Raw genomic sequence first — 24,350 nt, forward strand, 5'->3', positions numbered from 1 at the left:
CAAATTTCTTTATCATTTTCTGCTTTTCCTATCATAGATAATACTTCCATGTGGAAGTAGTTAACAGAAATGAAGACTGAAAATTTTGATCTCATTTATCTTTGTGCTTCTACACATCACAGTAGGAGAAAAGGCAGGATTGCAATCCTACTAGGTTATGTCAGCAGGGAGATAAATGGAACAAAACCAAATAATGATCAAATCAAGGTCCTAGTCAAAAGTCTGATCTAGGGCATGATCAACAGTTTTGTTTTTTTTTTTTCTCTTCATTCTAACAGAACAGGAAAGCCAGTCTATTATGAGGAGCGCTTTAGTCATTCTTACTTCTCCTTCTATTAAAAATGAGAGGTGATATGAGGAAGATACTTTGTAGTTAGAAGTAGCAAATCTGGTTTTAAGTTCTGACCCTTCTCTGAAGTGTGACCATGGAGATGTCTTCATCATTCCCTCATTTATGAAACTGAGATGCTAATACTTACATCACCTAATTCACAGGACTAAGAGAAATATCAACCACAATGTACACTATAAATATGAACCATTATTGTTACTTTAATTCTGTTAAGCAAGGAGAAATGAGATTCTGCCTCTATATTGGTATCTACTATATTCTACTATTACTATATCTAGTAATAAAGCCTTGTTTTCATTAGACAATAAGGGCTACACTTCAACTTCAAAGGACTCCTATAGAACAATTATGTCACCCCACTGATGTACTATAAAGGGGGGGGAGGGAGGGAAGTAGAACTCAACTGAATTCATGAAAACAATGACACTTTTGATGAGATTACATTGGCTTATTTTTCTTAGAAATTAAATTTTAGAATATTCTATAAATGCTATTTCAAAAGACCAACCAGGAGATCACCAAAAAGTTCTCATGACAATTAATACTTCATGAATCATAAGCTAGAGTAATGTATTTCCCAAAATATTTGGTCTCTAATGTAAATTCTAAAAAATATGTTGGGTATATTTTGTTATCCTTCAAAGTCCTGCATGCTATACACTGGGAAAGTTCAAAAATGGAAAAAAAATATCGACAAGGATGATTATCTACTGAAGCAAGACATCTGAAACATTTTTATTTGTGGTAGCAAACTGGGACATGAAATAGTCCCCAAATCTAAATACTTGATGATACCTAGAATGTTGTGTATACACACACACACACACACACACACACACACACACACACACACACCCCTACACTTTATGTCACAAGAAAACATTTCAATTTGCTAACCTTTATGGGATTTTAAGTCCACATTCCCCATTTGGCTGACATAAACATCTACAGCACCCTGATGTGTTGAAGCTTTTAGGTAACCGTTTAATGAATCTGGAAAAAAAAAAAAAAGATTACAAGAATGAAGTGATGTACTAGTGATATATCATTTTTGTTAGTATAAGAAGAATTTTAAATCTGAAGTGAAAGACACTTTAGGAACAGAAAAAGAAGTTACATTTTTAGGCTCATTCTAGAAGACACTGACCATTATTTCCTTACCTTTTAAAATTTAAACTTTTTCATCATAATTACTTTTATTAGATTCCTAGAAAACTAGTATACATCAAGATGACTCAGTCACCATATTTACTTGGATAATACTCCCACTAAGTTTTGAAGTAATTGGCTAATCAGTACCTACTATGTGCCAGAAACTCTGGGAAGCACTGAAGGCCAAAGATAGTCCATCCCAATCTAATGGGAGAGATAACAAGCAACTATGTACAAAAAAAGTCATATACAGGGTTAATAGGAAATAATCAACAGATGGGGTGAGAAAAGGCTTCTTATAAAAAGTAGGATTTAAGCTAGGACTTGAAGGAAGCCAGAGAAGCCAGGAGGCAGGGATGAAGAAGGAGAGCATTCCAACTAAGGGAAAGTCCAGTGAAAATGCCCTGAATGGTCTTGTCGAAGGAAATGCAAGTAGGCCCAGGGGATTGAAGCATACATAAGACAGTATACCAGGTAAGACTGGAAAGTTTTGGGAAAGAGAGTGACTAGGTTATAAAGGATTTCAAATGCCAGATAATTTTGTTTTTGACCCTAGAAGTAACGTGAAGCCAATGGAATTTATTGATCAAGCCCAAGCTTTAGAATCTGGAATCTAAATCTAAAACCTTTACCTTCAATAATTTTTATAGCTCCTAAAAAGTATGAGAATGCTTTCCTACCAATGGAGAGGTAGAAGAGGAAATGAGACCCAAAAAAGATAAAACAATTGCAAAAGCAATTAAAGATAATGTTCAAATTTAGGATAGAGAATTTTCATAGTTTTGGTGCAGGAAGAAAATTAGTAGCTACAAAAACCTAGTTTGCTAGTTGAATATCTCCACAGAATAGCCTTACAGCTTTAGTTCAAGGGACATATAAGTAGGACAAAAACATGAAAAAAAGAGTATGTACTAATATAATTTCCTTCTGTATAACCAATGGCAAGAAACAATTGCCCTTATTTAACCCTTTGGAGAGAAAGGCATCTAAACATTTTCCTGGATATTCTCAAAATGTGATGGAGAAGGAGTCTATGTAAAAAACTAAGGAAATATATTAAATATTGTCACAAATTCAGAAGATTTCTATTCCACAGCAAAGCTATAATTATAACTTCTCAAATAATCTAAAGTGACAGACTAGACTCCCTCTAGAAGGAACAAAAATGACAACTTATTTCCTATACAGTTGGAAAATTTGCACATTTTATCACTAGGATATTTTGTATTCACTATAACCAATGCAGACTGGAAATATGCCCTTTATGTGAATAAACTTATTTGTTGCTTCTATGCTATGATTCAGAACTAATTTTGAAAGGTTAAGCTTTTAGAGACAGGAGATGATGCCACATGTCACAAGATACCTAACTAGTTTTTAGAAATTTCTCTACTATTCCTGAAAAAGCTGGGTCAGTTAAAATGTAATAGTGAACAGCCAAGCATGCTTATGATTTCAGTCAGCAAGCTTAAAGAAGTGTAATTTTTCACTTATTCTGAGAGAAAAGGAAAAACAAGATGTTGGTCTCACTTTTCATTTCTTTTTTTCTCCTTAAGTAATAAACACTAGATTTTACTATCTGAATAGTTGTGTTGTAATAAAGGCCCCTCAGAGACTGTCATATTTACTTATGCAGAAAAAAATATACAACCAAGGACATCTAGCAAAAGTGTATTTTTTTTTCATACAGCTGATTCCAACTACAAACAATTTCTCAAGAATCAAAGTAAAAATTTCATTTTATGATGCGACATTGAATTAGCTAAGAAAGAAGAAATGGTTCTGGTCTAGAAATATTCTCACCATAAACACTGGCTCACAAAATACAGAAAAATTCCATGGGTCTCAAAAGCAGGCTACAGAGGAAATATGCATTAGAAGGTGATTAACACAAAATGAACAGGAATCCTTTGTCCAGACAGTGGTTGTTACAAGCAGGATCCCACAGAGAACTTTTTGTCATTCCAATATTGGCAACAACTTTATATGTCTGACAGATACAACAAAATTATGAGTGGGGAAAATATAGAGTATCTAGCTAAAAACCACAAAGATGAATTTAGAAATATAACAATGATATAACACTGGGAACATAAACTTGGTTAATAGCAGAGAGAAAAATAAAGATGAAGATGAAGATCTAGGAGAGGAATGGGCTACAAATTCAAGTTACTATACTAGAGTAATAATGCATGTAGGAGGAGCAATAGTCTTTCGCCCGAAGGACTTTGTGTGACTCTGCTTCATCTTAAATCCAATTCACATATAAGTCACGACATCACCCATGATGTCACTGGTCCTCTCTGAAAACGACAGATGAATGACAACTCCAGTTCTCTGCCAAGAACTTGCCTTCTACCACAGGAAAGCAGCAAATGCAGAGTAAACACATTAGTGATAAATAGCTGTCAGAACTGTCTGCTGATCCTCTCTTCCCTGGGGACCAAGTAAGATGAGGCAATTCTAAATAATAAATTCTGTAATAGAACTGTTTTTGTGTCTATTTAAACATAGAACATATGTTCTAACCTCCTGGCATTGACCTACTCTTGATATCTAACATTAGATATCTCTATATTCTTTCCTTTGAGATCCTCTTCTAAACATTTGCAATGGGAATTCCAATTACATTCAACTGTTCTCTCCAAAGTTATAATGTTGGATTTGCCAAATCTAATTTCTTCATTTTCATACTTCTTGACCTTTGTAATCTAAAATATCTTCTTGTGCTCTCCTTCTGGACACTCCCTTTACTGGATTTTTACAATACTTCTCTCATAGTTCTCCTATTTGGCTGTTTCTTTTCAATGCCTTTCTTGGTTCTTCATCTATGACACACCCACTAACCAAAGTATGCCCTCAAGGCTATGGACTGGGTCATCTTCTCTTATTCTTCTACACTGTCTGTCACCTGCTGACTGTATAGCTCCAATTCAATTATCATCTCTGTGCAGATGGCTTAGCACAAATGGTACACAATGTAAGTAAGGAAATGGTATGGTAAATAAATACAATTTTAAGAAGTTGTTTTTTGATGCATTTAAGTCACCTAGCCTATATAAACACCACTGGATTCTGATTTGATTGTTAAGCCACTATCAGTGACTGAAAAATCATAGAAAAGAGGAAAAGTTTTAGATCGGAAAAAGTCAAATGTTTCAGAAAAAGAAAGGAGAGTATATAAGTCATAAGACAATGAGATTTATTTTTGTTCCTAGAAATAGCCAAGAATATATATTTTTAAAGAAATAGCTGGTGATAGGACTTGGTTCTTTTCAACAATGCTGTGAGTCAAAGCAATTCCAATGACTTAGAATGGAAAATGTCATTTGCGTCCAGAAAGAGAAATATGGAGACTGAATGTGGATTGAAGCACATTGTTTTCACCTTTTTATTGTTGTTTGCTTTTTTTTTCCCATTCTCAAGATTTCTTTCCTTTTGATCTGATTTTTCTTGCACATGACAGATATGTAAATATATTTAAAAGAATTGCACATATTTAACCTGTATCAGATTGCTTGATATCTTAGGGAGGAAAGAAGTAAGGAAGAGAGGGAAAAAAATTTGGAACACAAAGTTTTACAAAAATGAATGCTGAAAACTATTCTTACATATATTTGGAAAAATAAAATACTGTTAAAAAAAAAAAGAAAACAGATTAAATTAAAATAAAATAGTTGGCAAATAACAAGCAAGGAAAGTTGGGATTACAAAGAGGCAAAATTATTTTATCATGAATAGGTCACACCAGCTTAAACTTATTTCCTTGATAAGTAATTTTTTGAAAAATTATTCAAGTAGCAGATAAATAGAATGCTGTGATATAGTTTGTTTATATTACAACAAATTTTTTTTATAAAATATTTTTTCAACATCTTAGAGATTCTTTTCTCATCATTTATCATCCTATTTTGTTCTAATCATCTCACAGATATGGATTACATAAAAACATAGTTGAATTCAAAACTGGTTAAATAGTTAGATTTTATAAATGTTCATTGCCAACATGGCAGGATGTTTCTAGTGGAGTATTCCAGGGACCTAGGTTTGGCCCTGTGACACTATTTTTATCAACGATCTGAATAAAGGCATATTACATTTTCAGATGACAAAGTTGTGAGCAACAACAGAAGATTTAAAAAGTTTAAAAAAAAAAAAAAAACCTTGATGGACTAGAGAACTGGATTCAATCTAACAAGATGAAATTCAACAGAAACTCATATTTGGATACAAAAAAAACCTTCCTAATTTTAAGATAAGAGGGATATGGAGAGACAACAAATGCTTAGACAAAAAGTCTGTTAAGCTGTCATGATTAAAAAGCTAACATCATCTCGGGTTACACTAAGAAGGGATACTGCAATAGTATGGCAGAAATATAGACTAACATCCACAGTCTATACCAAGATAAGGTTGAAATAGGTCATGATTTAGACAAAGGATGATACTCTAAGTAAATTACAAGAGCAAGGGATAGTTTATCTATCAGATCTTTGGAGAAGGGAGGAATTTATGACTATACAAGAATTATTATTATTATGAAATGCAAAATGGATAATTTTGATGACATTAAAATTTTGCACAAACAAAACTAATGCAGCCAAAAGTAACAGGGAAGCAGAAAACTGAAAAACATTTTTTACAATATTTCTGATAAATGCCTCATTTCTACAATACATAGAGAACTGAATCAAATTTATAAGAATACAAGTCATTCCTCATTTGATAAATGATCAAATGATATGAACTAGTCAATTTTCAGGTGAAGAGATTAAAGCCATTTATAGTCATGAAAAAATGTTATAACTCACTACTGATTAGAGAAATGGAAATTAAAAGAACTCTGAAATACCACTGTATGGTGTTTTTCTTCTTTAAAATATAATGGTTCTCTCTGGGAGCAGGTTTCTTGGGGAGGTTTTCTAGAGGCAGCCTTAGTTTCAGTTAAAAGTAATATTCACCCAAATGCAGCCAGCTGACAAAAGTTCAAATCTTTTATTGTGTCCTTTAATATTGCCTGGTTAGTTTTCTTGGAGGTCTCTTTCTCTCCTTGGTTCTAAGAGTTCTTTCCGCTAGTCCTTTGCCTCTGCTCCCTTCAGCCTCCAGCCAGCCCAAAGGTGGAAGATGGAATATATGAATATCTCTTGCCTCCGAGAGAGGGCTTCTGGCTCTCAATCTCCCAGAATGCTCCTTCCGAGTCTTGTCTCTTTCCCTGGGGGTGGGCAGTTTTCTGGAGAGCCTTTCAGACTAGCCGTGGTCTCAGTGGGGGAAGTGCAGGAGCCCAGCCACTACTGTGGTGTGAGATGGGATGAATGAATCTGGCTGCACCTCTGAGAGTGGGCTTCTGCTGAACTGAACTGACGTTCCCCTCTCAATCATTTCAGCTGAACTCCCTTGACTGGCTCACTAAAGCTCTATTTATGCTCTTTCTCTGAGAGTGGGATTGTGGGATCGGAGAGTGGGATTATGGGTTTCCTCCCAGAGTGCTCTCTGGCCCTAAGAGCTTCTTGCTTATATGAGCTCTCTAAAGCAAGCATTGTTTCTATCAGCTCCACTTAGCACCTTGTTTCTTCTGGCCCATAACATCTCTTTGTAAGATCAGATCAATCATACTGAACCATGCTAAATTAGATAATTATTGTCTCTATCAACTCTAATGACTTTACACTTTGTAAAGATTCCAACACCACTGCACAGCTATCAGATTGGCTGGATGACAGAAAAAGATGATAAATATTGGAGGGGATGTGAGAAAACTGGGACACTAATGCATTATTGGTGGAGTTGTGAAATGATCCAACCATCTGCATAGCAATATGGAACTAGAGTCAAAGGGCTATAAAACTGTGCATACCCTTTAACCTAGCAGTGTCACTACTGGATCTGTATCCAAGGAAGTCATGGAAGGAAAAAGACCCACATGAGCAAAAATGTTTATAGTAGTTCTTTTTGTGGTGACAAATTAGAAATTGAGTAGATGCTCATAGATTGGGAAATGGCTGAATAAATTGTGGTACATGAATGTAATAGAATATTATTGTTCTATAAGAAATGAGGCTGATTTCAGAAAAGCCTGGGAAGACTTAAATAAACTGATGCTGAATGAAATGATTAGAACCAAGAGAAGAACATCATTACATAGTAACAGCAAGATTGTGTGATGACCAAATATGATAAATTTAGCTCTTTTCAGCAATATGGTGATCCAAGACAATTCCAAGAGACGTTGGATAGAAAATGCCATCCATATCCAGAAAGAGAACTATGGAATCTAAATAAGGATTGAAACATATTATTTTCACCATTTTTTTTTTTTTTGGTTGGTTTGCTTTTTCTTTCACATGTTTTTTCCCTCTTTTGTTCGGATTTTTCTTTCACAACATGACAAATATGAAAGTATGTTTAAAATGATAGTACATATATTGCTGCAGGCATAAGACTTGTTTTGTTTGACTCCAAACAATAGACCTGGGAGAAATTAGCAGAAGATGCAAAGAGGTAAATTTAAATGTCTTCCTGACAATTAAGAGTCATCCCAAAGTAGATCAGGATTCCTAGAGAAGTGACATATTCTCCTCTCTATAAAAGTCTCAGGCAGAAGTTGGACAATCACTAGTCAAGAATAGTATAGTGGGGATTTTTTTCTGTATGTATGTATTTGAATAGATGGTTCTTGAAAGATCCAACTCTTGAATCGGTATTGTGATTCCCAATGTATACCTGACTTCCGTGCATTGTGGAGGTGGTATCCTGTAGGTACTTTAATTTCAAATGTCCAGAACTCTTTTCTCCTTTCCCTCCAAACCTACCCTACCCTCTTTAAAACTTCTCCATTACTGCCATAGGCACTGTAGGTGCCATGCTAAATGCCTTGTTCTCATTCACCCCATATATCAGATTTATTAGCAAATGTTACTTCTATGTTTACAACATTTATATGTCCCCTTCTTTCCATTTACATAGCTGCTATCTGGCTCTCATTACCTCTTGTCTGGACTATTACAATAGTCTTCTCATTGGTCTCCCTGCCTCAAGTCTTTACATACACTATATACTTCATTCAACTGACAAAGTGATTTTTTTCCTAAAGCAGAGATCTACCCTTTTCATTCCCTTACCCTAAACTCTAGTGACTACTTATCACCTCCAAGAGCAAATATTTGTACCTATGTTTGGCATTTAAAGCTCTTACATCAAATCTATAAGCATTTATTAAGCAGCTACTACATTCCAACTACAATGGTCTGTTCTCACACAATCTTCCACCTTTGTGTCTTTGTACTGCCTATTCCCTAGGCCAGGAATACTCTCCCTCTTCTATCTCTGGATATTCTTGGCTTTCTTCAATAATTAGATCAAATCCCATTTTCTGCAAGAGGCCTTTGTGCTCTGCTGAAAGTGCCTTCCTCCAGAGATTAATTTATTATCCAGTTATACTGTCTCATTAGAATGGAGGTTTTGTTTTGCTTTGTATGTCTGTTGACTAGCATAGTTCCTGGAACATAGTAAGAGCTTAAATGTTTGTTGCTTATTGACTAACTTCACAGATAATTTACTAAATTACAAACTTTTTACAAGGGAAAAATTATGTCTAATTCCCCCTTAAATCCCAGCTGAGTACAGTACAGTAAGGTACAGTGCCTTACATGGAGAAGATATTCATTAAATAAATGTTAAGTTGAATCTGGCCAGAATTTGGCTATTTCAAACACTGAGAAGACAGCTGTACTGGAAAGCACATTATAGAGATCAAAGAGAAATTAGGGTAGGAGGTGAGGGGAGATTGTATACAGATGTTAGCACCAGCTGCATTTACATGAAAGAGTAGTGACTACAGATGCTAAACTGATTACATATGAATTAGGAAGATATAACCTAATAATATTCACTCATTCATAGTCATTACAATTTAAAGAGAATGTTAGTAAGGATATTTAGGCCATTTCCCTTATACCACAAAGGGACCACACCCAATGAGACGTCATATTATTTTTAGAGCTCTCCAGAGGAAACTGTTCTGTAACTTTTCTTGGGAGTTCATTCCAAAGTTTTATAACCATCACTATCAGGAAATACTTCTTTTTTGGCTATTTCTCTTTGGTTCCTATAACCCCTGTTGTTCTTTGTATTCTTGCTCTTGAATTCTAACATTAATTGTGATTTCTGGAAACCTCAGCAGCTCCATGGGCTTGAAACTGAGCATTAAGATTACAATTCACTAATCACAAGCAAATTCTGCGGAATAGTCAGCCATCCTCACCAACTGAAAACCACCTGTCTCTCAAAGGGGAGGTACATCAGCTTTGCTGAATCAGTGAGACCTCTGAGGGGAAATAAGGGGGCCAAATCAAACAATCACCACCCCCTTGACCACCACTTTCCTTCAGTCTTTAATGGAAACAACTCAAGACTTGGCAGCCAAAAGCCTTTGGAAGAGCAATGCCTGCAGCCCATTCAGGCTTTCATTGATTGGACAATAATAATAAGTCCTAGCCCAAACTTCATTTGGTCATTGTTTGGATGGGTTTGGATGGCCCAGAGGAAATTTAAATAACAATTGTTTCTGTCCTGGTCAAAAATGTGTGTGTGTACAAAGTAGCTCATCTTTCAGCTCATTTTTTTTACCTAAGCATAAATCACTGAATGGGTGTTGCCTCAGGCCTGTCAAAGATCTTAGCTTAAAAAGGACAAGGCCATCCATGGTCTTCTCTTGTCATCTTGATCAGTTTTGCCACTGGACTCAGATGACTGGAGGATGGAGTGAATGAAGCTCATGACTTTGCCCAGCTCTGCCTCACTTAAATATAAACTAAAATATCACCTTCCTGATATCATTGGTCCTCTTCAACCATGAAGGAAAAAAGCAACAAGAAGCCTCCAGCCTAATGCCCTCAGGCATTATTCTGAGAAGCAAATCCTGTAGAGATAAATCTGGCAATTAATTGCTCCTGCCTACAGTCACATTCACTGAAGACTCGGATAAGAAAATTCTTGTCCCCCAAGTCCTTGATACTGTCAAGTGATTCATCATCAAAAAACTGACAAATTTATCAGTAGAAATAACTTTGAAAAAGAGGCACAGCCAATTGTTTTATTGCCAGAGAACCTTTTGATATGACTTGCACCTGTAACATTTTATCTGTATTGTCTTTTATTTCACTCATTAGTAGGTCGATCTCTGGACAGAACGACCTATTTTTCCTTTGTATGTCCTTAGAACTTAACTGAATGCTTTGCAAAGAATAAGCCTTTAATAAATGCTTCATTTATTCATGCATTCAATAACCATATCTAACCTGAAATTGAGATGTATCCCAAAGTTGATCTCCAATAAATTCTTCATGTAACAGAAAACAGAACCAATTAATCATAGAAATTAAAACATGACTCACTAGCTTTCCTAATGGCTTTCTGCTTAAGGCTGTTTTCTCTTATACTATTATCATTCAGATTAAAGTTCTGGTGCCGAAATTCTTCCAAATGGGTAATAAAAGTATTTTTGGTTCAGTCAAAAAATATAGTATTGTTTTCCTCAAATAGAAAGTGTAATCTAAATCAATATAAGGAAAGGTACTCACATGTGACCTTTAGATAGCAGCTTTCCTAGTTGGGAAATTGATAAAGATATCATTTCTCAAATATATGGAGAACTGAATCACATTTATAAGAATATAAATCATTCCCTAATTGATAAATAGTAAAAGGATATAAACAGGTACTTGTGAAATGAAAATGAAATGAAAAAAATTAAAGCCATTTACAGTAATAGCAACATGGTGTGATGATCAACTCTGATAGACTTAGCTTTTTTCAGTAATACAATGATCTAAGACAATTACAAAAGAATCCTTGATGGAAAATGTCATCTATGTACCAAGAAACGCGGAATCTGAATGCAGATTGAAGAATACGATTTTCACTTTTTTTCCTCCTCATTGTTTTTCCCTTTTGTTGATTCTTTCACAACACAACTAATGTGGAAATGTTTAACATGATTGTATATAGATATAGATATATACATATAATCTATGTTGGATTGCCTGCTCGCTTGGAGAGGAGGGAAAAAAAAAATTGAAACTCAAAATCTTACAAAAATGAATGTTGAAAACCATCATTACATGTAATTAGAAAAAAATAAAATATTATTAAGTGCAAAAAGTGGATATTTAAAAAGATTTTAAAATATATTTGGGACAATTTTTCTAATTTTTAAAAAATTAACATTAAGAATTAATAGAATTTCATATGTACTTCCTGAAGGCCATAAATAAAAGCAATATTTTTCCTTGAGGGAGAACATAAACAGTATCTTTCCTTTACCAAGAAGGATAAATTCACAGATTCACAGAACCTCAAGAATTGGAACATACTGATGTCCTTTAGAATGTTTATAGTAGCCCTTTTTGTAATGGTAAGAAATTAGAAACTGAGTGAATGTCCATAAGTCATTCCCCAATTAATAAATGGTCAAAGGATATAATGGTCAAAAAGCATATTGTCTAAAACCAGTGTTCATCTTATATCTCCTTGAAAATCTCCAATCAAAGAATCTACTACTCACTAATCCACAACTCAATTTGTTTGGTAGTAGTTGTTGGGATTTTTCTTCATATGGAACCAAAAATATTTCTCTTTCCAAATTGCTCTTAGGTAAATGGCATAATCTAATTCCTCTTCTCACATTCCAATCATTCAGACACTTGAAGACTCCCCTTCTCTTCTTCAGGGTAAATATTCTTGTTACTTTCAAACATTCCTCAGCAAATCTTTGTGACCTTCATCATTGTGGTGATCCTTATATGGAAGTCCTTCCTCTTGTCAATATCCTTCATAATATATGGTAATGAGAACATCATATGCTGAAGACATCACATACTAAATGTGGTCCTACCAGAGCAGACCACATGAGGATGGCCTCTAAGATGCCTTCCAGTTCTGGATTCTATAATCCATAATATGCATACTTCAGATACTAGGAATGGTAGCATACCATTCTTTAGCATTTGTGACTTCCAGATGACTCCTCACTTCACATATCCAATCAGTTGCCAATCTTGTTTCCAACTTGGCAAGATTTCATAATTCTACTCCTCCTTTAATCACAATCATACCTCTTGCATAGACTTTTTCAATAGCATCTTAATTGGACTTCTTAGATCATCTCTTCTCTATCCAATCCAACTGCCAAAGTGATTTTCTTGAAGAGTGAAAATGAACTTACAAAATAAACTCCAATGGCTCCCTATTGCCTCTAGGTTCAAATATGAGCACCTTTGTTTAGCTTTTAAAGCTCTTTACAATATTGTCCGCAACCATCTTTCCAGTCACATTATATATTATTTCCCTTCCAGTGCTTAGCACTGGAACTTAGTACTTAGCACAATAGGCTTGTTAGTAAATGCTTGTTGAATTGACTGTCTTCTACTAATCATAAAAACTGTTCTGTTCTGAGTCATGACACTCTATCTGCTCTTTAACAAAGTGCCTGGAATATAATAGGCACTTAACTGCTTGATGGACTAATTCATTTTGAATTTGAATTCTACTACTCTGCCAGTTTTTTTACACATAAAGTGTTTTCAAGCTTTCACTCCCATATCCTATACTTGTAAGATTTTAAAATTTGAGTTTAATATACTTTAACATATTTAACAAGTATTGATCTACCTGCCATTTTGGGGAGAGGTAGGGGGAAGAAAGGGAAAAGTTGGAATAGAAGGTTTTATAAGGGTCAGTGATGAAAAATTACCCACGCATATGTCTTATAAATAAAAAGCTGTAATAAAAAAATTGAGTTTAATATTATATATCTATCCTTATTTGTTCTTCACCCTTACTAGATTTGGCATATTGTTCTAGCATGCAAAGATCTTTTCTGTAGCCTGTCACCTACAAATTTGACTATTGTGTCATCTATGTCTTCATATAAATCATCAATTTTCAAAATATGATTCCTTCAGACTCATGGATCATCATCTCAAGATTTTTCAGGAGGTTCCCAAGGTCAAAAATATTTTCATAAATGCAAATTAAGACAACCCTGAGATACCACTACACACCTCTCAGACTGGTTAAGATGACAAGAAAAGACGATGATAAATGTTGGAGAGGATATAGGAAAAGTAGACCACTGATATATTGTTGGTGGATTTGGAATTATGTCTATCAAGTGCATATCAAAGAATATGGCAGTGACTCTACTGGGTCTGTATCCCAAAGAGATCATAAAAAAGGGAAAAGGATCCACATGTACATAAATGTTTATAGTAGCCCTTTTTGTAATGGTAAGAAATTAGAAACTGAGTGAATGTCCATAAGTCATTCCCCAATTAATAAATGGTCAAAGGATATAAACAGACAATTTTCAGATGATGAAATTAGAGCCATCTATAGTTATGAAAAAATCCTCTAAATCACTACTGGTTAGAGAAATGGAAACTAAAAGAACTCTGAAGTACCACAGCTCATCTTTCAGATTGGCTAAGATGACAGGAAAAGATAATGACAAATGTTGGAGGGGATGCAGGAAAATTTGGACACTAATTCATTATTGGAGGACTTGTGAAATGTGTGGGAAAAAATGATCTAACCAGTCTGGAGAACAATTTGGAACTGTAACCAAAGGGCTGTAAAACTGAGCAACCCTTTGAAGTAGTGCCAGTACTAGGTTGGTATCACAAGGGTATCATAAAGGCGGGAAAAGGATCCACAGGTGCAAAAATGTTTGTAGCAACTCGTTTTGTGATGGCAAAGAATTAAAAAATGAGGATGTCCATCAATTAGGGAATGGCTGAATAAGTTGTGGTATATGAAGGTAATGGAATATTATTGTTCTATAAATAATGATGAACAAGCTGATTTTAGAAAGGTCTGGAAAGATTTGCATGAACTGATGCTGAGTGAAAAAAGCAGAACCAGAAAGACATTGTACATGGTAACAGCAAGATTGTGTGATAATCGGTTATGAAAGACTTGGTTCTTCTAGGGGATCATTGAGCCAAGGCAATTCAATAAACTTTGGGCAAAAAATGCATCTACATTCAGAAAGAGAACTATGGAGATTGAATGCAGATCAAAGTTTATTTCTTTCTTTCTGTTTCTCTCTCTCTCTCTCTCTCTCTCTCTCTCCCTCTTTCTCTCTCTCTCTCTCTTCCCATCTCTCTCTCTCTCCCCATCTCTCTCTCTCTTCCTATCTCTCCCCATATCTCTCTCCCTCTCTCTCTCTCTCCCTCTCCATTCTTCTCTCCCTCTTGCTCTCTCTCCCTCCCCACCTCTCTCTTTCCCTTTCTGATTTTTCTCTCCCAACATAATTCATACAAATATGTATTTTAAAAAGTTAATAAAAGAAAGAAGAAAAAAGAAAAATTCACACAAACTCCTGGGGGAAGAATATTTCTCCTTCTTCTAACTACATATCTATGAGAAGCCAGATTTTCAACATATACTTCAACGAAAAAAATTATCACAACAGAATGAATACAAAATGAAGATAGGAGAATCCAGTTATCTCCTGTTGAACCAGACATTAAAGAAATTTGCAAAAATACCTAAATATCATTACTCTCACTTTATTTACATAAAATACAATTTTTGCATAAAAATGTTATTTATAAATGTTAACTTGCAATGAGTTTATTTTTATTTTTATATGAATAAACATTTTTTAATTACTCCAGTCTCTTCGTCAAGAAAACTCCAAATATGGTCATGAAGAGTTGAATCTTATTTTAAAATGACAATAAAATATTTTTTCATTTTGTCAGTTTTAATTTCTAACACAGCAAATGTTGACAAACATAACATATATAAACAAAAGATCTTTGGGATTCTCAATAATTTTTAAAAGTATAAAGATACAAGAATAAGGATGTAAGAGTACCCTGAGACCAAAAAGCTTGAGAAGCATTGATGTTAAATAATTCATAATTAAAATTTAATCAAAAAGAAATTCATTATCTACTTCCCTTCAAGATGACAAAGATTCCCAAAAAATTCTTTCTTGGGTCTGGTCATAAAACCAGGCTCAAATTATCTTAATTTTATTACCTACCTCATATCTTTTATATGAAAGACTTTTTGGGGATTGAAATCTAAGTATACTGTTAAAAGCTGTTTCTTTAGCTACCCCCCAGCATAGAAGACCTGTCAAAAGTATACATGCAGGTAATCTAGCACAGCAAATTTTTGACAAAGCCATCTTGATATAATACTCAATGGCAGCTAAATGAAGACCTAAGTTCAAATCCAGTGTCAGACACTTTTTAGTTGTGTGAACTTCTGCAAGTCATTTAACTTTCTCCATCAGTAATAAGGATATTTGAAAAAGCAAAAAGAGAGCAATAATCCAAAATAATAATCTGCAAACATAAATATAATCATCAATAAATAAGATAAACCTTCATTGCAAATAAAGGCATTGATCTGAAGTATTCTTGGGAAGAAAAAAAAAAAAACCCAAGAATTCAATTTACTTGTTACTAGGAAAGATGTTTCTCCAGCCTGCTAAAGTGGGGAGGAGAGGAAGTAGCCAAGAAAGAAAAAAAGGAAAAATCAATGAAAGCCTGTATGGGGCCGCAAATACAATTAAATCAAAAAATTCATTGTGGATCAAAGTCATTTCCTACGTCACACTAACAATTACAACTGATGAAACAGTACTACTCCTGGGCTTTGAGAATATGAAATAAAGAAAAGCACTTAGTATTGTTTAAAATCAAGGTTTTTATACTCCTTAATGACAATTTATTGCCTACAAAGTAAAGCTAAGTTATTAAATAGTACTTTAATCACTTCCAACTTTTATTTTATGTATAAAAAATTTTAAAAATTCATAGAACTTGAAAAGAGTCTGAAAACTTCTATATCCAAGTCACTCAGCAATTAATCTTTTCTTAGGTTGTAGTTGGGTAAACTTTAACCTGGTAACTCCCTTCTCTAAATTTGTGCCCTAAAAGTGTAATTCTAGTACAGGGAGGGAAGTTAAATTTATGTAAGATAATTTCTTCTTGATTACAGTCATGATGGGGGAAGAAGAGAATTATAGGGTAAACAAAAGATCATGAATTAACCCTTTTCAGTCATCTAGTCCAGTAGTTCTTAAAGTGTGTTTCAGAGAAAATCCTGGAGGTCTCTGAAACCCTTTTTTCAGAGGGCCTATAAATTCAAAATTAGTTTTTATTTCTAATATAGTAAATATCTATGAATATTACTCACTATAACAAAAACTCTTGATAGATCCTTAATAATTTTTAATAGTACAAAATTTGAAAATTCTAATTTGGTCCAAGTGTTGAAAGGTTTCCCTTCTATTCCATATGCACTGACTGTATTCATACAAAAGTTTTTCAATATCTTGTATCAAAATTTCCTATCATCTTTTAAAATCTATTTTTATTTATTTCCTATTTTATTTTTCTGTTTGTAGTTTAACAAAGAAACCTTTCCCTAACCATGAAGAGAATTTGATTTCGGTTTCTTAAACTTTTTTGTAATGCTGTGAATTTTTATGTTCTGAATTGAGCTGGGATCTGAACCCAAGTCTTCCCACTGTAAATGCAAGGCTTTTCTCTGTATATTACACTGTGCAGCTTATTTAACCATTCTATTTCCATCAATATTTCCTTTTCTGATATAAAAGCAACAAGTGACATGCTGCTCAGCACAATGATTTCCTAATTTCCAGTTTTAAATCCTTGGCAAACTTCAAGGTCACATACGTGTTAAATTCACTAAACTGATCTGTGATCTCAATTATTATTAAACTAGATTTTCCATTTAATTATGATGGTTGCTCAAGCATGGGGATTGACTTCACATTTGGAAAAAAAAAGTCTCTGCTACTTACCCTTTGATACAAGTTTGATTTACTTCTAGTGACCAAGAGTTCAAATCACAGAAGTGTTGAAATGAAAAAAAATATGCCAAATATCTGCTCCCTTTTGCAATCTGCAAAACTGAAAATTCAGTTGGGACATGGATTGCACTTCTCTGAACTCACTCCTGACTTCTCAGTTCCATTCAAATGTTACTGCCTGGATTTCAACATATTGACCAAGCAAATTCCTTATGCTGGATTAATTGATCAATTCCAGCTCCTATCTTACCTGACCTTCTTCCACTACCTCTCTTCCCTTGTTTCTACCTTCTATTCCATACATTGTCTCGTATGGCCCCTGCCCTTTGGGATGAATATTTGTCTCTGAATGCTAGCTTTCAGTTTAAAAACTTTTTTTTCTTCCAGTCAATAACAATTTATTAAGTACCTGCTATGTGCCTGGTACCATGCTAAATCTGGGACATAAAAAAGCACTCACTAAATATCTACATGTAAAGTCCAATTAAAATCTATTATTAAGGTGATAGAAGATAAAGATAATAGAGAATGGAAATGAAATAAAATAAAATACATCTTGTGAACTTATTAAGACATTTTTAGTTTAATTAAAGATATCATTCTGAATAATATTTTGATAGGTTTCTCTGCAAAAGATGACATGCTATCACATAATATACAAGTTTTGTAATGCATGCCCTTTAGCTAAGATAGAAAATAATATCTAATATAATGAAAACAGGCAATTAAAAATAAAAAGTATTAACAAAAGGTTTAAAATTCAGATTTACCCAGAAATTGTTACTGGTTTTATGATTCCAAATACAAACACATGTTTTCTTATTTACTACTTTCTGATATTATCTGCTTATGTCACCAACTAGTAGGGGCTCAAAATGGATTAAGTAAAAATCAATTCAGACTAAAAAAAATCTGATACATGATCAAATTTTTGGTTACAGTTCCAATTAGAAGGGCATTTCGTTCTTCCTCAGCTACTGAGTTACTAAATTAATTCCAAGAAAGCCAATTATAAATTACAATTACATCAGATCAGATAAATTTTTGAGATTAAAAAAAATCTCAGAGACCATCCTGTCCAACTTCTTTACAAGAAAGAAAAATCCAGGCCCAGAGATGTTAAATGGCTTGCTCCAGGACACATACTAGTTAAGGGTTAGAAGCTGAAGCTGTAATCTTTCTTCCTCTGGGTCAGGTGCTGTTCTTTAATATACTTTAATATAATTAAATTAACATATGAATTAGCAGAGATTGTTACTCTCAATCTCATCACCATTCAATAAATTTCCAATTTCTATGGATCCAGAGCTTGTAAATTTCTCTCCCCTCAAAGCTTACTAAACATCCTTCTGTCTCTAACACCTATTCTTCCTCACTCTGATCCCCTAAGCTCCAAAGCCCTGCTCCCTGCATTCTCCGTCCATCACCCTTTCTCCAGTTTTTCACTTTCCTTCTTCAGTAGTTCTGACCTCAGAGGGAATCTTGTTCCCTTGAGCTTTTGCAAACCCCAATCCTAGGTGGTCACCCTAACTAAATATCTTCTCCATTACCAATAAAGACACACCTCTATAAATATATGCTATCTAATTCCAACTGGGTTCTCACTGCAGCATAACAATCTTAATTTCCTAATTAATTGTATCGATTTTCTGTAACTGTAAAGAAACTGATTCAAATCTCTTTTCTACTTAATCTTATGTCATTCCTTTCTCCTTGAGCAGAGAAACTTATCCCCTAGAGATCATCTGCTGTAAACTCCTTTATTCATTTATATCTCAGAACTCCCATCATCTCCCAATCTTTCACAGTACCTGAGATAAAACAGGTACTAAATGTTTATGCACTGATTATTGCTACAGTCTCTGCTAAAGAGATGACTTGGTAGCTCCTTATCAAGGCCAATCTTTTTTCTTATACCTTTGATCCTAATCCCTTGCTCTTAGAAGTCTACCCCTTTGATCAGCCCTTTCAATATTTTCTAATCAGAGGGTTTCTTCACGGTTGCTTATAAACATGTTCAAGTCTTCTTTATTCTTAAGGAAAAAAAAATAAACAACCAAAAACCCCTTTACATTCCCTCAAGCTACTATCCATATTTCTTGCCTCATACTCACTCTTCAAGGCTTTGCAAATTTACCATCTCTTGATTAAAATTGAACTCTCCAAAATTATCTTTAAAAAAAATTTGGGGAGGCAATAAGGGTTAAGTGATTGCCCATAGTCATACAGCTCATAAGTGTCTGAGACCAGATTCTAGATCATCCTCTAACTGCTAAACAGAATATGTTTTCAGCCTTATTCTCCTTTCTCTCATTTTTCTACTGACTGTTGAATTCTAGCTTCCTGAGCACTTTTTTCTGACCCACAGTTTTTGTGTCAGTGTTCTCAATTTTTGTCCAACTGATCTGGTCTTACTTTTTCCTTCTCTGCTGCTGAATAACTCCAGATCCAGCTCACTAACTGTGGGTGTGCACAAAGGCTCTATCCTGGTCCTGGAGCCTTTCTTTTTATATTTACTTGCTTGGTGATCTCTCAGTTCATATAAGTTCAATTATCACCTTAAGATTAACTCCTAAATCATTAGAATCAACACAGTTTTGTAGTCAGAGGAAACCAAATCTTGTTGTCACTGCCTGTTTGGCTTTGGGCAAGTCACTTTAAGTCTCAGTTTCTTCAGTTGCAAAATGGAAACAGGAGGCGATGGCTAAAATATCTCTTAAGTTCCCACTTCAAAATCTATGATGTTCTAAGCTCTATAAGCTCTTCTTTATCTCTGAATCCTTATTTCTTCTCAGAACCAAAGGCCTATGCTACTAGTGGATATCTTTACCTGAATGTCCCAAGGGCATCTCCAACTCAACATGTGCAAAGTGGAAATTATAATCTTTTCCCTAAAAACTGCCTCTTTCCAATTTCCCTATTTTTGTTAAGGGCAACCACAATCTTTCTACACATTTGGATTTGCAATCCTGGAGAGTCTATAGTTTTTGAGTCGTTTATCTTTCTTGATATTCATCTGAATCTAGACACCATGACTGGTTACCTTTAGAACATCTCTCAAAACATCCCTTTTCTTGACTCCTACAGCCACAGCTCTTGGTTTAGGCCCTTTCATTATTAACTTGGTCTACTGCAACAGCCGACATTTTAAACACTGTCACTCTCTCATTCTTATTTCTTTCTAATCCATCACCAACACAACAGCTAAACTGATATTCCTAAAGCACACCTGGTTATGCTATTCCCCTAGCTCAAAATCATTAATGCCCACTACTGACGCTAGGATCTCATGATCATTATTAGTTTGGAGAATTAAGAGGCCATGCACAACTTTAGAGAGAACAGTCTACATATTTAGTCAAAATGCACATTGCAAAGGATTGAGAAGCATGTGAGAGAACAGAAAGTAGAAGCACTAAGTGTACCTGGCTTTTAAAATAAGTTTGGGGAAGTTTTAGTTTAGAAGTTTAGGAACAATAATAATCAGGGATTTCAAGATCTAGGGAGGGTCCTTAAAAGATGACAGAAATATGGACAAGCTTGTAAATCAGCAAAAAAGACAGGAAGAGATGGAAGACTGGGGGAGAAGATAATCGAGACAATCCCCTGCAGAAGATAGGAGATGAAGGTTGCTTGTAGAGGGATTTGCCTTAAAAAGAAGAATTACATCTTCAACCAAGACAGGAATGAAGGAGGGGAGAGAGGGCAAATGTCACAGAGATGTGAAATGAGAAAGGGAGAGAGCTTACAGTAAATGGCCAGGGAGCTATGAGACAAAATCTTTGGAGAAGGCTGTTAGAGGGGGCTTGGAACACTGGTGTGGTGAGTGGGACAGAGTATAAATTAGAGAAGAAAGGGTCTTTTTTTCTGTAGTATGATCCCAGTGAATCAGATGATGTAAGAGGATAGATAGCATACATTTTCATTGGATCTAGTCAGATTCATTGGAGTCTAGTCAAGTTCATCATTTCCTCCAGCTCTGGAATGAAGGATCTGACAAGTCAGGGGAAAGGACTAAATATCTAGGGACTGCACAGATAAGCAGAGCTAGGTTAGGGGTATACCAAGATTCTGAGAAGTTACTGAGTGCCACAGCCAGGATGAAGGGCTATTTATGTTATTTGTTACATTACTACTAGCCTGTGTTATATTGCTATGTGCTTATGTAAATTATGTGTAATGCCTCCCATCGAGTTACATGCTATACATAAATCCATCAACATGAAAATTTAAGTACTGCAATAGTCTCATCAACTATTTTTCATCTCAAAAAGTCCAATGATTCTTGCAATTACATAAAACAAATAAGCACATAGCAATATAACACAGGCTAGTAGTAATGTAACAAATAACATGAATCAACCTGAGAATTTACACATGTCCTAAGTCCTAGAAATAGTCCAAAAGGATTCCATTGTCCATTAGTTCATGTGTCAGGAATCCAATAGTTCCTGTAAGCTCTGAAGTACTGCAAAAGTCTCATCAACAATTTTTCATTTCAAGGAATCCAATGATTCTTGCTGGTTTTTCAAGAACTAAAACAGTCTTATCTTGGGTTAGGAAATCCAATGATTCCTGAAAATTTTTAAAGTCCTTTTAATAGTCTCATTGTCAGCCATGCTCTTTCAGTGTCAGATGCTTCTTAAATCTCCTTTGTTTTGAAGTTTTTTCCTTTTTCTATTTCATCTCAGGAAATCCAATGATTGTTGCTGGTTTTTCAGGAATTGAAAGCTGAAGATTTTAAAGTTCTTTTGACAGTTTCATTGGAAGAGAATTTGAAGAAAATCTAGGGAGAAAGGGATGCTACTGGGTGGTACCACAGTGCAGAGTCCACCAAGTTTGGAATAAGGAAGACCTGAGGGCAAATAAAGCCTCATGTCCTAGCTGCAGGACATTGGGCAAATCACTTAACTGCAGTTTGCCTCAGTTTCCTCATCTATAAAGTGGGGGTTTAATTAAGAATAGCTCCTACCTCTCAAGGTTGTTGTGAGGTCAAATAAAGTAACAATAGTAAAGTGCCTAGTACAGTGCCTGGCACATAATAAGCACTATGATATAATATATACATAATATATAATGTGATATATAATACAATAATGTAGCATAACATAAATTATAAATACTATTGTTATTGTTAAATGCAATGATAAAAAGTCCAAGGAAATAATTCAGTATAAGAACTTTAAAATAGTTGGTTTGGCTAGTTTAAAATTATATAAAATTCCTTTGCACAAGTTTTCTGATTGTCTATATTCTCTTTCATCTGGGATAGAGGTAAGGAATGGAAAAAGATATTTAAAATAAAAATGCAGAGCTCTAGTAGTATAGAGACAGAAGGGGAAAGGTGTGAATGCTGGCATTTAGGCCCAAGGACAGGCCCAAGGAAGGGCATGTAATTAGGGACTGGGTAAGGTAGATCCTAGAAACTAAATTAACATCACCAAAAAAATCTTTTAGAGACTCTAAGCCAGGAAATGAAGATTAAAAGGAGTTTAGATTATAGCAAAGAAAAATCTTTAGGTCAGGAACAGGATTCCCCAAGGTCAGTTACAGGAAGCATCTGTTTCCTGGGTATGCTGAGATCCTCAGCATGGTCCAGACTAGAACATTCCTAACAGTAACAGGGACCATGAGTTATGTTTTTAACATAAGGAAAAGTACATACAATCTTATATCACAGATTTGCAGGTTTTTATTTTAAAACCAAAAAATTTAATGGGGATCTAAGTTGCAGAAATGAATATAATGATAAAATAATCAGCTAAGAAAATGTTTTATCTGATTTTATTATATAAAAAAAAATTTTAAGGACAATAAGCCATTGAAAAACCACTAAATACTTTGTACAAAAAAAAGAAAAAATCCTCAAACCATTTTTTTTTTTTTGGATATTGCTAATACCTGCATGCTACTAAAAGGTACCTTGACAACAAATCTCTACATGAAAAACAATTAAATTTTCTACTAATGAATATCAATATGAGTAGAGTAGATCATAAGGATCTTTTATGTCTAAAAGAAAATAAGATAGTTTCTTAATGGTCACTTTGCTTTAAATTATGCAATAATTAGGAAACAAAAAGATGGAGAGTTAGGACAAAGTGCTACTGGCCTGCTAGAACTGACATGTAATAATGATTTTTAATTACTGTAATGCCATAATTTTGATTTTGAAATACTAAAATCAATGTTTAAAAAAAAACTAATCTAAGACCCCAAATAAAATTAATCTTTCATGATGAACATAAATAGTTAGAATTTCATTAAGACTTGAGTTTTTGTAATGCCAACTATTTCACTTGGAAAACCCATTATTTCAAAAGCATCAGTAGGAGAGACCAAATAAGGATGATAAGATATCTATGATTCTAAATGAGGAAAATAATAATACCTAGTTAGCAGAGTTGTTGTGAGAAACAATAAATAGTTATGTTCCCACAGTGGAAGAAAACCAAAAATTTGGGATCAGAAGTAGTTCAGAAGAGGGGAGCAGGGAACCTCTGGAAACCAGTTGAAACTAGGTAAAACTGAACAAAACTAGTTAAGTAGTATTTCAAAAAAGAGAGAGAAAAAAGGAAAGAAAAGAAAAAAAACTAAAAGTAGGATAAAGGTTATAGCTTATCTAGAGTACCCATACTTAATTACTTTATAAATATTAACTTCTTTTTCTCAGGAGGGGCTAAAGCTCATTTTAATGGTCATGCAACATATATGGTAGAAGGGAGAGACATATTAAGGGCTAGAAGAAGGATCTGGAAAAAATGTTAACCCCATTACCCCAGTCATTGGGGAGATGGGGGAGGGACTTTGCAGCCGCAATAAGGGATAAAAGGCTATGTATGCTCTTGTGTCTAAAAATTCTGAGAGCTCATCTAAAGTTTCATACTCGCTTCCTGAAGGAATGTAATAACATTTTGTACTGCTTCACTCATCCTTTGTTCACTTACTATGCTCTTATTTAAGGTTCAGAATTGTTTCTAACATTGTCATGAA

The 24,350-nt window shown here is 34.4% G+C and overlaps 1 protein-coding gene across 2 annotated transcripts in view; it reads right to left on the reverse strand.

Moving 5' to 3' along the window:
• The window catches only part of FAM185A (family with sequence similarity 185 member A), a 105,784-nt gene that overhangs the window by 36,070 nt on the left and 45,364 nt on the right, over positions 1–24,350 (reverse strand). For both annotated transcript variants that reach the window (XM_051962026.1, XM_051962027.1), the window contains one exon: positions 1,250–1,345. In XM_051962026.1, the coding sequence (XP_051817986.1) occupies positions 1,250–1,345 (96 nt within the window). The remainder of the gene's footprint in view (positions 1–1,249; positions 1,346–24,350) is intronic.

The sequence above is a fragment of the Antechinus flavipes genome, chromosome 5, assembly GCF_016432865.1.
Source record: "Antechinus flavipes isolate AdamAnt ecotype Samford, QLD, Australia chromosome 5, AdamAnt_v2, whole genome shotgun sequence".
In the NCBI taxonomy this organism is placed as follows: domain Eukaryota; kingdom Metazoa; phylum Chordata; class Mammalia; order Dasyuromorphia; family Dasyuridae; genus Antechinus; species Antechinus flavipes.